Consider the following 16,496-nt stretch of genomic DNA (forward strand, 5'->3'; position numbering starts at 1 on the left):
AAGGGCTTCGCGCTGCCGCTGCCTCTGTTGCCGCCACCGTCACCACCACCGCCAGCCACCGCAGGAACTCTAGTTTGGCTTCCGCTTCCTCTTGCTCCGCCCCTTCCTGCTACGTCAGCAAGTCCAATGGGGCATGGAAGATCTTTAAATCCCATAGCCCTTACAATAAGACAGGAGCAAAACATTTATTCAGACACCAGAAAACCAAATCTGAACACCAGAAAGTCAAATCCATCATAGTAGCAAAGAAGTTAATATATCACAGCACAGCATGAACTCACACCATCGTTTAGCCTTCCCACAAACAAACAATCGTGAGCCTAACTGTCACAGCAGGGGGCAGACACACGCCTAGCTGTCTCCCTTGGTGCGTCCTCTCTCTCCCACCATCTAGCTGCTTTGACTCCCAGCTTCCTGTGGGCTCTGCTCCAACCTTGAGTAAACTTCTCCTACCACGGGCTCCATGTGATTATATTCAGCTTATTACGAGACAGGGAAGATCTTCAAATTCCCTCAGGCTTATTAAGGGGCAGGGAAGATTTTCAGATTCCCATTACCATTACATTCGGCCCCAGGATCTTTCATGTCCCTTACAAAGCAAAAATACATTAACGATACATTTCATTATATAGGTTAATGGGAGTTTAGGAGTAACTGGTGTGGTAACTGGTATCAGCAGAACTTACAACAATATAACAGGGATAAGAAAATAAGCACATAAAATAATATATTAGGGTAGGGGCTTGAGCTCAAGCATCTCGTCATTACCCCCTTGAAAGAATGGGACTTAAAATCTTGGGGCAAGGGGTGAAGGTCTCTTCTCCATGGTTACTCCCTGCTGAAATTGGACGTAGGTTGTCCCTTCCCTAAGAGGTCCCATTCAAGAAGTCAGTTCTTTAGCTGTCATCTGGAGCTTGGTCGAAGCTAGGTCCAGGGGTGACACATCACAGTCGTGGACAGGGGGGTGACATCTGGCTTAAGTGATCAGGCATCTGCAGGTATAGGGTACTAAGCCTGTAGGAAACAAATCTTGTAAACAGGTTTAACAGACATAAAGTCAAAAAGAAACAAATACAGGGTAAGTGGTGCTTCTGGAGTTCATGAGCCCATTTTGCTAGTACTGGATCATTAGTTGGTGTCAGAGTAGGGAAAATATGTTGAATAGCAATCTTTGCTAGTCGATCAGCATGAGCATTTGTATTCACATTCTGGCATGGTGTGGGCCACATGAGCTTCTGCATGAAAAATTGACAAATTAGTAACTAAAGACATGTCCCATATATCTTTACATAATTCTTTGCCACAGATTTCTTTACCACAAATTTCCCAATTTTGATTTTTCCACATGGGCATCCATGTAGCTAACCCATTAGCTACCTCCTATGAATCAGTAAATATATGACACTGTCCTCCTTGTTCTGTTTTAATGGCTTGATGTATTGACATAAATTTAGCATATTGACTACTTCCACCTGTTCCAGTACTTTAATCTGAGTCTCCTCCTTTAACTTCCTCATACAGTCTAAGTGAGTACCAGGGCCGCATAGAATCAGTGGGATACGTTTTATTGCACCCATCAGCAGCTAAAGCTAACATATTGGTCATATTGTTACCTCCTTGCATATGATAATCTCTAAAAGCTTGCTGGACAAAAGGATTCTTACTAACACCTCTAAATTTCAAGCAATCCATGCTATTTACCCATATTCCTCCAGCCCCTTCATCACTGATTGTCATCATCTAAGACACTAATAATTCTCCCATTATTTGGGTGAATCTGCTTAATATATCAGTAACCTCTTGCTGAGTGAAATCCTCAGTTATCTCTCTGAACTTTGTTTGGCCTTCCTGATTCTCCTGCTTTCTTCTTAGTATGGGGCAAACCTGCCCTCATGAAAGCCTTATTATTTAACATTGTATCATTTTCCACCTGTGTACTCTCCTGGCAGTGGTCATTATGGCAACTAGGCTCGGGCCTGTGCCAAAGCTGTATGAACCTTCCTTCTGTTACTTTTCTGCTTCTTCTGAGCCAAACACACAGCAGCCTTCTCTTCTACCACCTGAGACCCTCCAGCTTGCTCTTCTAAAGGAGAGCCCAAACGCTATGCAGCATTAAGTTTCTCATACAAATCTGCTAACTTCCTTTCCGAGGTTTTTCTTGTAGCAGCTTGTCGCTGCTCTTACATATAATATGGTAACCTGTTAGCAAAATCCAGCTTCTTCACACCCCTTTCAATTCTTCCCACAGGTTTTATTGGTATTCCTTGGAAACATGTTTCTATGTCTCTAGGTTCTCCCTTCTGTAGCCTCAGAGCCCTGTACTTTTAGCCCACTCCCTTGCTAGGGAGGAATAAAGTAAATTCCCATCCTGGGGTATTCATTTCTTTTTCTAAATCCCTTCTGCCTCCAAATATAGGTCCAGTATTTCATGATCCCATCCTCATCGCCAAATGTAGCACCAGCACAATATTCACAGTGCCAAAGGCAATTGTAAATATGTTGGCATAGTTCTCAATAGCAAAATATAACAGACTCTCCATAGAGAAGACAGAAGCAGAACTTTTATTCATACACCAGAAAACTAAACCCCAACACCAGGAAACTGAATCCCTCATAGCAACATAGCAGTTAGTACACCATAGCATAGCATGACACCACATCATCCTTTAGCCTTTCCACAAATACTTACAAGCCTAATTGTCACAGCAGGGGCAAATACTCACAGGCCTAGCTGTTTCCCTAGCTGTGTCCTTTTTCTACCACCATCTAGGTGCTCCAGCTTTCTATGGGCTCTACTGCACCCTTCAGCAAATTCCTCCCATCGTAGGCTTCATGTGATTACATTTAGCCTATTAGGGGGCAAGGAAGATCTTCAAATTCCTATTGCCATTACATTGACCAAAACCAATCCATCCAACTGGCAGACACGTTAATAGGGAGGGAACTTTGGCCTATTAGTTGGGATTATTTGACTTGTGAACTAACACTTCTATTTTGTTCTTGCAAGAATGGCCTTACTCAAACCTGAATTTCATGGTCCAAATCCTTGCCCTCTTTCTCATGTCTCTGTCTTTCTTCCTAGTCACATGGCCTTCATTACATCTTGCCTAGATTGTTGTAATATCCTTCTTTACATAGCTACCGAAGTGCTGTTCCTTTAAAGGACAGTTCTGACACAGACACTCTTCTGCTGTATGTAGAAGCTGCAGAGGACAGCTCCCCGTTGCCTCTAGGACCAAATACAAACTTTTCTATTTGTTGTTTAAAGCCCTTCAAAATCTGGCTTCAGTCAACCTTTCCTCATTACATGTTATCCCTTTTCATGTACTCTAAGGATTAGCAAAACTGGCTTTTCTCTTCATCACACATGACACTCTACTTACCATCTCTTACACAGGCATAGTTCTTAAGTTTTTTCCAATTTTTTCCTCAAACTCTTTTTCTGTTTACAAAAAAAATTTTTTTTAAACTCTTGCTTCATCTGTTGTAAGAATTCTAATTTGAGTTTGTGCCTAAGCTGTGTTTTCCTCTGAGATTTTGCTTATAGATGTTTCAGAGTCATTCATTTCTTCTAGGTTAGTCTTGAACTTCCCTGATACCCTAATATTAATTATAATGGGATTCTTTTTTTTGTTTGTCCATTCTTAACAGCTTATTTCCTTACTTTGGAGTTGGTTAGGGCTAGACTTTGCCAAGCTTCTGAGGGGAAGATATGGACCGGTCCTGTTGCTGCTTTCTTGGGGTATTGAGTGTTGTGTTGTTCCAAGATCTCAGGGATACACTGAAGACTTGCAAGCTTTCAGTACTCTCCAAAAAGTCTGATCCAGTTTGATTGCTGCTTCCTTGGTCTGAACTCTGTAAGTTTCTGACCTGTGTTTAGGACTATGCAATAGTAGACTGCTGCTGGACTTTGCCCCTGTTAGACAGCTAGAAAGGTATTTTGGTCCAAAGTGGCAGATTTGTATGCTTTTCTGTTTGGTCAGGGTTTCCTGCCTTAGTTATTCCTCTCCAGGCTGGGCTGGGGATGGAGATAATCACACTGCACTGAATTTGGGGTCCAGCCTCCAACTTTTGAACTTTCTCCTTTTTCAGTACACTGCTCAGGGCCTCCCATCCTGAAAAAGGCAATATCACTTCTGAGGGGTGCTTAGGTCTCTTTCTTACACTGCCCTGGATTAGGTAGAACGTGACAAAGCTGCCAGTTGACTCCTGTCCCAATTGTAGTGCCATTCTGTGGACCTGTAGGTATATCAGTATGGATCTAGAGTCTCCTTTTGTGCTGGTGTGCAACCTCTCCCTGGATGCTGGAATTCTCTGCATGTGCTGAGTGCTCTTGCCCTGACCCTGTTCCCCAGTGCCTGCTGATCTCTGTCTGTCTCCCTATGCCAGTTTGGACAGTCAAAATACTCAGTGAATTTTTTTTTTCTGGATTTCTCCATCATATAGCTCGTGAATGAGAGCTTAGCTGCATTGCTTTTTTCTTTGTCATCTTGGCTCTGACTCCCTAACTTCCTTTCAAAGCTCAAATCAAATGCCATCTGCTACATGAAGCATTTCCTGATTCCTCAGCTGCTAGTGGTCTCCTGAAGATTATGTCATAATGATATTTATTTGATAAATTCTTGTATGTGTAGACATATCTGTGTATGTGTTGTTTCCAAGCTAGAATGTTAGCTCCTTGAGGACTAGAACTATTTTATTTTTGTCTTTGTAGCTTTAGCAGCTAGCACAGTGCTTAGCGTGTGCTAGATACTTTATAAAAGCTTGTTGATTGATTGATTGATTGACCAAGCAGGTGTCTTTCTGACAAAGTAAACATGCAGAATTTTGTTGGTGTTTTATGTGTGGCATCCCTCCAGGGCTATTCCCCTAGCTTTCACTCTCACCTTCCAGGTGGGTCGCTAAAGAGTGACTTCTACTCTTCTATGTTCTAAGGGTGTCCTGTGGGGTTTGCACTTCTAGTACTATACTCTATATACTATACAGGAGTCCCCATTTCTGTGCTTCCCATCAGTAATCATTTGAGAGACACACTTAATTCTTAGCAAATACGTTTACTAGGATAGCATAATAAGAACAGTAACTACAAAGCATTTTCTTCATAACTGGTGAACTCTTTCACAAATAAACCTATAAAAATAGAATAATGGAGGCATATGTGTAGGGAACACATGACCTAAGCAGCTCACAACTCTGAGACTGGGGGGGAGGGGTCTTGGGAGCCCTTTTTTCCTCTATGTGGAATCCTTATGAAATTTATTCCACGTGTAGCCTATCTTCTGAATAGGTTGCTCTATGGATTCTCAGGGTCTCCCTCTACAGCATCAGTCATAGTTGTCAGGATTAGTTCTCTCTTGAATATATAACTAGCTCTCTTTTCTGTTGCCAGAGGTCCCACTTGAAGCTACTTGTCTAGAATGACTGTCTACAACCACGTCTAAATCCCAACCTTGCCTCAGATTCTCTTGGAATGACTATCCAGTTACTGGATAGGATGGCTCAGTCAGGCGAGTCATCTTTGCTAGATGTTATGTGGAGAGGAATGATTAGGGAAGAGGAGCCTTTTATTCCCCAAGCTCCAAGTTACACTCACTAGAATACCTTCCAGAGCTTAGCTATTTAAAGGTCCTTGGGTATGGCCCATTTTAGCCTAACTAATGGAGTTATCCCTTCTGACTCATCAGAGAAAGGTGTTTAGACTGTAATCACCACTTGTTAAAGCCTTGTTAACACATTAATCTCTATTAAAATGCTTTTCTTGTTCCCCCCCACCATGTGTTTTAAAAAAAAAATGAAGGGCACAGATCACTTGAAGATATATCATTTACTTGTTATATATAAAATGAATAAAAGAGCAGAGAGTTCTCACTTTAAATTTGCATTGTATAAATTTGATTTTACATAAAGAATTCTGAAGGAAATTTATATTCCCCAAAACATTTGTATTAACTTTACTATATAGTACTGTGCTCTTTCTCTGCTGCTGCTGATCCTTAGCTCAGCACTCTGCATCCTTCCATTCCCCTACCAAAAAACCCCTCCAAGTAAAAGTAGAAGCATGGATGCTTGGAGAGACTACCACTGCCTTCTAGTCAGATTGGGGGCTTGGCTTGAGACCTCCAGAATTGAGAGAGGGAGATCCTTACCCTCTTTGGCTCACCTGCCTGCCTACCCCTTGCGTCTAGCCCTGCCTGTCTGTCTTCTCTCCATCCTTGGGTCCTGGGAATCCATGGAGCAACCTATTCAGCCCCTGCGTGTCACCTGTCCTCACCTATCTGTGTCTGTTCCTATCCCCAACTTGTTGCCTTCTGCATGTTTTCTTCTCATTCCAATCAGGCCCCCACATGGCTACTCTGGCCCTCACATGTTCCTCTTTCTGCTCTTTCTTCTCCGTCCCTGGCCTCCCACATGTCCTTGAAACTTGTGCCAGCTCCCTTCCTCCACTTATTCATGTGCCTCTTCCTGCATTCTTCTCTCCCTCCCTTCCTCACATCCTCAGGCAAATTCACATTAGGTTAAAAAAAATTGTTCCACTAGAGTTCTGTAGAACAGTCTACTTAATAAAGTGAGAACTATCTGTAATCCCATAGTCAGTTTGTGATTAAAGTTCTCACCTTATTAAAGACAAATGAAAAGGCACATTCATGTAAAAAATGTATAAAATCCTACAAAAAGAGATACTGATTTGGTGAATATAAAATAGTGTCAAGCATCAAAATATATCAGAAGATCCTTTTGTAGACCAAATTGCCAGATTTTAAAATAATCCCTAAACATGTCTAAGTAATGCACATGATAGTTGCCAGAATTGTTGGACATAAGAGTAAAACCAACAGTTTTTCCATTACAGTGTGCTGTTGATAAACCCTGTATTTGCTTTGGAGAGGGAGGGTGATTACTTTTTAAAAATCCAGTGGGTCATTTATTTACACATTTATTAAGTTCCAGGCTAAGCTCCAGGGATCCAAAAAAAGGCAAATGCAGACCTTGCCCTCAAGGAGTTCACATTCTCATGGGGGAGAATGCAAACAACTGTGTGCATGTAGGGTGTACGCAGGATAAATTGGAGGTGGTTTCAGAAAGAAGGCACCAGCAATTAGGGGAGAAGCCAGGCTTCTTGTAGAAGGTGGGATTTCAGCTGAGAAACCAGGAGATGAAGATGAAGAAGGAGAGCATTCAATCCATGGGGGAGACGCAGCCAGTGAAATTGTGTGTCATGATTTTTTTTTCAGCAAAGTAACTTAATATTTGAGTATACTTTTAATTTTCCAAAATAAATGTGGTTTTGGTACTGTACCTGATATTGGATAACATTGGATAGGATGAACTATGATAATTGAGATGCTACTGGAATTCAATATATGTAGCTTTTCATTAACATAACTTTTCCAACCAGAGGACAGCATGCTAAATTCAGCAAGTGCTTATTAAATAGCCTACTATACTACTATATAACAACTATATTCTAACCTCTAACCTTGGTGCTGTAATTATAGAGACAGAAGAAAACAGTTATTATTATGAAGGGGCTTATACTGTAGTAGATTTAAATAAGTAGCTCCACTCTGCCATGTCCCATCAAAAAAGATAGCCCATTCGTTCACATTCCATTAACTAAGACAACAGGTGATTCAGAAAAGTGAATACAAGCTGACAAGTTTCTGCTCCATTTTGTGCTACTACTAGAGTAAGTTTTGGGTGCCTTATTTTTAAAAAACTGTTTTATAGGTGCTTTTTTATTTCATAGTCATTTAATGAACTTATCACCACTGTAGCAAAGAAAAGACTATTACAGCTCATCAGCACAGCAAACATCTGACAACTTCTGATATATTCTTTGTCTATAGTCCCTCTCCAGTAAAAAGAGGCCTCATTTATTTTAAAGAAGCATAAATTTAGAGCTCTTATTCATTTATTGCATCTGACTACTGTATCTGTAGTACATTCACATTATGATACCATTTGTTTCCTCTTCCTTTTGTTCTTACCCAAATGTTCTCCGCTTCTGTTTTTCCCCCTCAGGTTTACATGTTTTTACATAGTAGGAGTATATTTTTGACATAATGGTGCTGGCTTTTGTTTTTGTTTTTTAATCCCAATCTCTCTGTTTTATCTAGGTGCAGTGGTCATAAGAGAACTGATCCTCTTGCTTATTGGCATGGAAGCTTTGATGTGTCATTTTTGACCTGGGCTAGGTTGACCCTCCTTAGACATCCTTGTGGCCCTCTGTTCTCAGGGGCTTACCATACTGGTATAGGAATTAGTTCAGATACTCCCATTGATTTTGTAGCCCTACTGAAACTCAGAATTCTTGAACTCAAATGAGCTACCAGCCTCAAGGGATTATAGGCATGCATCACCATACACAGTACATACAATGGTTTTCATTAGTCTTGTTTGTTTATAATTAAAAAACAAAAAAAACAATGTTCTTTTTCTTTAAAAAAGAGGTTTTATTGAAGTTTAATGTTTTTTATATCATCATAGTTTTCCCCATTATCCTTTCCCCCTTCCACTCTCAAAGAGCCATCCTATAAAAGAGTATTTTTTAAAGACAAAAAAGAAAAAGAAAAGGAAACATCACTACCATGAATCAGTGCATGAACAGTGCTCTTCCACTGCCATATTCCAGTCATGAGTGTCATCTTTACAGATCTAACTGATAGCTAAAAAGTTGTATTGGCTTCATTTTTTAAGTATCCTACTATATTCCAGACACTATTCTAGGTGCTGGAGATACAAAGAAAGCTTTCTTGTGTTGGGATGTTATTTTCACAGTGTTTATTAACTATTATTCTATGCATTGACTTACAGACATCTGAGTGTCCATGATGTTGTTTCTGTTCTTTCTAGTTATTTTTTTCTATGTATTACTGGATTCTACCACATATTTTCTTCCCTCATATTCGTTACTCTTTGCAGAGCTTAGAAATCCACTGAAGCTATTTGCATTATTTAGAATTTGCATCTGGATGTAGTTGTCTTTTCCTATCCATTTTAAATTTAAAGTCCTCTGGGTTAAAGCAGTAACTGTCCAGGCTAAGTGTTCAGTCCTTGTCAGATAAAATTTATCTCTGTCTATAAGCTCATTATATTTGTGTCTTAATCCAAAGAAAGTCCAAAAAGCCAAATCCTTTAATCTGAACATCATCTCAGTCAGCAATTCACTTGCCAAATCTATCTTTCTTTTGTAGAGTACATACCTTCAGTCATTATTAGTGATGAAAACATGACCTCTGCCCTTCAGTCTTTTAGTTTTCTGTCTAGGCCTTTATAATCCCTAGAGATTCTTTGGATATCCCTTCTGGTCCTCATTTATCTCCACAATAAATTACCTGAAATGGGCAATAGTTGTCCAATTTTACAGATTATAGTATTTGACTTTTTTTTTTTCATTCTAGATGCATGTCCCAGGCAGAGAACATACCCATCTCCTGATAGACCACATTGACTTGGCATATACCAGCCTTGTACACGCATCACACAGGGGTAGAAGTACACTTAGAAGTAATTAAAAGCTGCCTGATAACGAGGAACCCATGGGTAACTGACTTTTCAGAAGGCTTGATAATCTTTGTTGATTCTGGGATGCTTATGAGTTATGGTGAGAGACATAGTGCAAGAAGAGTTGGAAGAATATGTGGGTTATGGTCCCAGTTCTGCCAGTTACTGCCTGTGTGACTTGGACTGTTCACTCTTTGGTCCTTGTCCCTAATCTGTAAGATGAAGGACAGGGAATGGACTTGTGATTTCCTTGGTATAGGGAATTTTTTAGGTGAGGAAACTGTCTACTTAATACACGTTTGGCACATTCTCTGCAAGGTGAAGGCCTAGAGAGCTGCCAGACACATTGAATGGTTAAGTGACTGCCAGAGTCACACAACCTGTGTGCCTCAGAGGTAGGACTTAGAGCTGCTTGTGCTGGTTGAGGCCACTTTTCTATCCACTATTCTACACTTCATCTTGTGTGATAGAATGAGGATGCTGAACTAATAAATGACTTTTTTTTCTTTGCATTCAAGACCAGTGATTTTATTGAGACTTTCCTGAGGCCCACAGATTTCTTCAGTGCATAAGACCTGGGTTTTTCTTGATCTGAAGAAGAAAGTTATTGTTGCTTTTCTGTAGGTTGCTTGAAATTCTAGATGTTGTGGTATTGCTTGTGTGTAATGTAGTTAATGAGAAATAATAATTATCATATGTCAGAGAAATATTTATAACTGGTAGAGCATTATTTTGAAATTTTTTTAATTACACATATTTTATTTTTCTTTAAGTTTGAGTTCCAAATTCTCTCCCGCCCTCTCTTCCCAGTTTGATGTGGGCTCTGTGTATGTGGTCATGCCAAACATATTTCCATATGTTGTGAAAGAAAACCCTCCCCAAAAAAACCCAAGAAAAAGAAAACTTTAAAAAGTATACTTTGATCTGTTTTCAGACTCCATCAGTTCTTTCTCTGAAGGTAGATAGCATTTTTCAACATAAGTCCTTAAGAATTGTCTTGGATTGTCGTTTTGCTGGGAATAGTAGCTAAGTCACTCACAGTTAATCATCATACAGTATTGTTGTTACAGTGTACACACTTTTCCTAGTTCTACTCACTTTGCTTTTTATCAGTTCATTTAAGTCTTTTCAGGTTTTTCTGAAAACATTGTATTCATCATTTCTTATTGCAGAATAGTATTCCATTATTTACCACAACTTGTTCATCCATTCTCCAATTGATGGGCATCTCTTTGATTTTTAATTCTTTGCCATTGCAAAAGGAGTTGCTATAAATATTTTTGTACATGTGGATCCTTTTCCTTTTTTCAAAAAATCTCTTTGGGATACAGAGCTAGTAGTGGTGCTATTGCTGGGTCAAAGGATATGTATGACTTTGTAGCCCTTTGGGTATAGTTCCAAAAGCAAACAGAAAGAGAAATTATAAAGGATTCAATAAGGTTAAGTTGTTTATATTCTTACACGGAAAGACAATACTTCTGACTCCTAAGAACTTTCTCATTATTAGGGCCTGGAACTGGAACGACTGACCTGGAAATAGATTGAGGAGAGATTGTTTCAGAATGGTTGAATCAGTTCACGATTCCACCAGCCCTGCGTTAGTGTCCTAATTTTCCTTCATTCCTTCCAACTTTTGCCATTTTCCTTTTCTGTTAAATTAGCCAAACTGAGTATGAAGTGGTATCTCAGAATTATTTAAATGTGCATTTCTCTAATCAATAGTGATTTAGAGCATTTTTTCATATGATTATAGATAGTTTTAATATCTTCATCTGATCTGCCTGTTCATATCCTTTGACCATTTATCAGTTGGGGAATGACTTATATTATTTATAAATTTGACTCAGTTCTCTACATATTTGAGAAATGAGACTTTTTGTCAAAGAAATTTGGTTTGAAAATGTTTTGTTATAGTTACTGTGTATTTCACTCCTTCCTGTTTTTCCATGTTTATCCTTCTTTTTCTTTTCTTTCACTCGATCCCTTCTCAAAAGTATTTTGCTTCTGACCACTGTCTCCCCCAATCCACCCTCCCTTCTCTTAGCATCCCCCTGCCACCTTCTTTCATCTCCTTCCCCTGATACTTCCCTATAGGGTAAGATCTATAACTGAGTGTGTATGTTATTCTCTCTTTGAGCCAATTCTGAGGAGAGTAAGGTTCAAGGGTTGATCCATGCCCCCATTTTCCCCTCCACTGTAAAATTCCTTTCCTTCCTCTTTTATGTGATATAATTTATCCCACTCAGCCTCTCCTTTTTCCCCTTCTTCTACTACATCCCTCTTTCTCCTGCCTTAATTTTTAGAAAACATATCATCCTCTCATAATCACCTCCCTTTCTCACCTCTTAATATTTTTTTATATCATCCTATCATAGGCGACTTAACCTATGCCCTTTTTCTATATATATTCCTTCTAACTGCCCCAATAATGAGAAAGTTCTTAGGAGTTAGAAGTATTGTTTTTCCATGTAAGAATATAAACAACTTAACCTTATCGAATCCCTTATAATTTCTCTTCCTGTTTGCCTTTTTATGCTTCTCTTGAGTCTTGTATTTGAAAGTCAAAATTTTCTACTCATCTCTGGTCTCTTCATTATAAATCCTCGAAAGTCATTTCCTCCCCTGAAGAATTATACTTAATTTTGCTGGGTAGGTGATTTTTGATTGTAATCCTAGCTCCTTTGCCCTCTGGAATATCATATTCTAAGCCCTCTGATTCTTTAATGTAGAAGCTGCTAAATCTTGTATTATTCTGACTGTGGCTACATGATATTTGAGTTGTTTCTTTCTGGCTGCTTGCAATATTTTCTCCTTGACTTAGGAGCTCTGGAATTTGGTTATAATATTCCTGAGAGTTTTCATTTTGGTATCTCTTTTAGGAAGTGATTGGTGGAGTCTTTCAATTTTTATCTTATCCTCTGACATAAGATATCAGGGTAGTTTTCCTTGATTATTTCTTGAAATAGGATATCTAGGCACTTTTTCTGATCATGGCTTTCAGGTAGTCCAATAATTCTGAAATGATCTCTCCTCAATCTATTTCCAGGTAAGTTGTTTTTCTTATGAGATATTTCATATTTTTGTCTTTTTTCAGTCTTTTGATTTTTATTGTTTCTTGATGTCCCATGGAGTTATTACCTTCCACTTGTCCAATTCTGATTTTTAAGGAATTTTCTTCAATTGAGCTTTGGTACCTTCTTTTCCATTTGGCCAGTTTTACTTTTTAAGAAGTTCTCTTCTTTGTGAAGTTTTCTAGGTCTTTTCCATTTTCAAGAAACTCTTCTCTTCAGTGGATTTTTGTGCCTCTTTTGACATTTGGTCCATTCTATTGTTTTTTGTTGTTGTTGTTTTTTGCTTTTTGGAGGGCAGTTGGGATTAAGTGACTTGCCCAATGTCACATGGTTAGTAACTGAAGTGTCTGAAGCCGGATTTGAACTCAGGTCCTCCTGACTCCAAGGCCAGTGCTCTATTCACTGCACCACCTAGCCACCTCTTGGTCCATTCTATTTTTTAAGGTGTTATTTTCTTCACTATTTTTTGTGCCTACTTTACCAAGCTATTTACTTCTTTTTCATGGTTTTCTTGCATCCCTCTCATTTCTTTTCCCAATTTTTCCTCTATCTGTTATTTGATTTTTTGAGTTCTAATAGGAATTCTTTTTGGGCCTGAGACCAATTCAGATTTTCCTTTAAGACTTTGGATGTAGCTATTTTGACTTTGTTGTCTTCTTCTGAGTTTGCATTTTGATCTTCTGCTGGCACCATAGTAACTTCCTATAGTTAAGTTCTTTTGTTGTTGTTTGCTTATTTTTCTAACCTATTTCTTGACTTTTAATTTTATGTTAAAATTGGACTCTGCTTGCAGGGTGGAGAGGGCATTGTCTTAAGCTTCAGGTTATTTTGTGCTGCTATTTTTAGAGCTAGTTTGGGGGACAGGGAACATATGTAACTTTTCTTCTAAGATACTATGGTCTAAGGAGAAGTGTAGTTATTGCTCTCTAGAGACCTGTGCTCTGATCTGTGAGCAACCATAAGCACTCTTTTCTGCCCTGGAATTGTAACCAGGGTCCCTCTTTGCCTGTGGCTACATACATACTGTGGTGTGTACAGTGCTCCTCATCTTCCTGGGACTGTGACTTGGAACTGCATATGGGCAATGTAAATCCCCTGTCATATCCTTCTGACCAATTTTCCAACCCCTCTGGTCTGTGAAGTGAGAGGTCTGAAACCACCACTGGTGATTCAGTCACGCCCAGGTCCTACTGCTTGCTTGCTGGGGTGAAGCCAGAGCTGCATTGAGCTCCTCTCTCATCCTAGTGCAACAGACCTTTGCTTCCAACCTTCTAAGTTTTCTTGGGCTGGAAAGTTTTTCACCCCATCCTTTTGTTGGTTCTGCCTGTCTAAAAGTCATTTTGAGATGTTATTTTAAAGTTGTTTGGAGGGGAATTTGGGACCTCAGCTAAGTCTGCCTTGACTGCCATCTTGACTCCCAGAACCTACCTTGGTTTTTAAAAACATGAGTCACCTACAGCTTTGAGGATTAACTAAATGCAGACCATTCTAAAAATTCATCATCCCTTCTTGATTTGTTAATAGGTCATTGAAATTCTTTTGATATATAGAAGTAATTAAAGAGTGAGGGACATTTAATATAGGGATTGAACATGAGTGATAGGTATACTAGTCAGGAATCTGATTTAAAGTACCTGGATAGAAGGAATAGTCTAGACTGGAAGTTGAATCTTTGGTTCCCTTTTACTAGAGATCTTTAAGCAAAAGATGGATCATGCCCTGTTGGGTTTGTTGTAAGGGTATGGACTAGACTAGATGACTTCCAAGGTCATTTCCAACATTGAATTTATATGATTCCATGAAGACTGTAGGAAAATTGGGAAAGCTGCTGCTGTTGTCTGATGATTGTAGCAGCAAGCACCCCAGCGTCCCCAGGGTCACTGCCAACACAGGTTCTTGCATCTGCTTTGATAAAGGAAAGCAACTCAAAGTGGGTTAACAAGCTTACTTTAATCAGTCAAATATGTATCATTTACCTAGTTCAGGGGAAAAAGGTCAGCACCCCAAACTTCAGAATATACAGACAGAATTATCAAGACAGAGAAACAGATCAAGTAGACAGTTTCCAAACTGTCCAACCATTACATCCATACCAAATCAACATCTGGGTTTTCAAAGCCTGGGGCCTCTCAACAATGGCTTCCCAGAGTTTCATCTGATCAAATCACAGAACACTTCTCAAAGTGAGCCCCAAAACAAAGCTACACATCAGGGCTTATATAGCCTTCTCCTGGCTCAGAGAATGTAACAACCTTATTGACCCACTGGCTAATCAAAAAGTATCTACTGAAAAACAAACCTCCCACCCCAGGCTCCTGGTGCACTTTAGCCTAGGGGCAGGGAAGATCTTTAAAATTTACATTCCCATTACAATGATGAATAGTAGTAGAAACAGAAGGAAAGCTATCTGTATTGAGTTTCTGATTGCTTCCTTATCTATCCATGAACCATCTTTATTAAAACCTTTTTCTGAGTGATAAACATTTTAATTTCTCCAGCCATTAATTCATTTAATATATTTCCTTGACCCTTATAACTGTTTCCTACAGTTAGTCATTTGTAAATTTCGTTGAAACTTGACTAATTTTTTGGGATCAACACAGACAAGAACAAAATAAATAATTAGATTTCTGATTTTGTATTGTAAGTCAGTTTTGAACTCCATGATGAAATTTTTTTTATTTTAGTGTTTTTGGTAAAAAAGAAAAGCAAGAGCAACTTTATTCTGAAGCAGCAGTTATCCATGAGGGGGCAGCAGTTGAAAACAAGCAAATTGTGTGGATGTCTCTCTGGACTTTGTACTTTAAATAATGTGTCTCTTCTCCCCCTGTACCTCACCTCCACTTTCATCTCTCTTCTTTTAATGACCTATTTACCTATTCACAAGTTGAATTCCTTGTAGCCCCCTTTGTTACTGATATGAAATATAAATATAAGGTATAGCAGTAGCATTAGTCAACTTTAGTTCTCTTAACTAAAGTGTTTGAAGTACATGTTTAATTGAGGTGAATTGTAAGAATATTTTATAATCTCTTGAGCATGTAAATCATGCATTTTAAAAGCAATCAAAAAGGGAAAGAACATTTTAGGTTTTCACCAAGGTGCTATTTTTGATTTTTGTTTATAAAAATCTCTTCTGAAAATAGCAATGTTTAAATACCATACTAAAACATCATTTATTACTCATTCTTATAAAGTCTTTTTGGAATTTATCCAGGATGCCTATTTTTTTTTCAAATGTAGGATTTTATTTGACTTACTTTGAGCATTCTGAAGGCCAGTTTACCACTTGGCCCTTTTGCAACATTTGCTCTGTTATGTAAATCATGTCTCATTGGGAAAAAAAAATCTTGGTTATACATACAGGCAGATTTATTAAGAGGTATCAAGGTCTTTTTTCTTAATTCAGAGTTTTCTAGTAAGTTTTATTTTTGCTTTGAATAAAATATTGTACATTGACTTTATCACTGTTTTGCTAAGTGTTCCTAATATTCTCCTTTCCCTTATTCCTGGGTGTATCCTAATCACTGACTTTATTTGGTTTAATTAATATTGATAATCAAGTGTTCTGAACTCCCTTTCTAATATCTGTCATTACCTTATTCTTAATACTGTTTATATATTTAATGCAATAAACTGAATGACATGGTAAAATTATTTTTCTTTTTCTTCAGGCACCAGAGTTTCCTGAGTTTGCCATTAAAGTTCAAGAAGCCATTAATTCTCTGGGGGGTAGTGTGTTTCCTAAACTTAACTGGAGTGCACCAAGGGTAAGAACATAGATTTTCTTTTTCATTCCTTATTTTAATATTTTGTCCCCTTTTGTTCTTTTGATCTGATCAATTTTCTAATTCTAGGAGCTTATGGTCATTTCTCTGTTTTATATCCTTTTTTTTCCTTTTATTTTGTTATGTGATTTCA

At 38.5% G+C, this 16,496-nt stretch overlaps 1 protein-coding gene across 2 annotated transcripts in view; it reads left to right on the plus strand.

Annotated features, from left to right (window-relative positions):
* Nucleotides 1-16,496, plus strand: part of CDC123 (cell division cycle 123) — a 116,527-nt gene that overhangs the window by 28,172 nt on the left and 71,859 nt on the right. For both annotated transcript variants that reach the window (XM_069106403.1, XM_069106404.1), the window contains one exon: nt 16,250-16,345. In XM_069106403.1, coding sequence (XP_068962504.1) covers nt 16,250-16,345 — 96 coding nt within the window. The remainder of the gene's footprint in view (nt 1-16,249; nt 16,346-16,496) is intronic.

The sequence above is a fragment of the Petaurus breviceps genome, unplaced genomic scaffold (genome assembly GCF_028583685.1).
Source record: "Petaurus breviceps papuanus isolate PSGF00001 unplaced genomic scaffold, PetGlider_PUasm1.0 79, whole genome shotgun sequence".
Taxonomy (NCBI): Eukaryota; Metazoa; Chordata; class Mammalia; order Diprotodontia; family Petauridae; genus Petaurus; species Petaurus breviceps.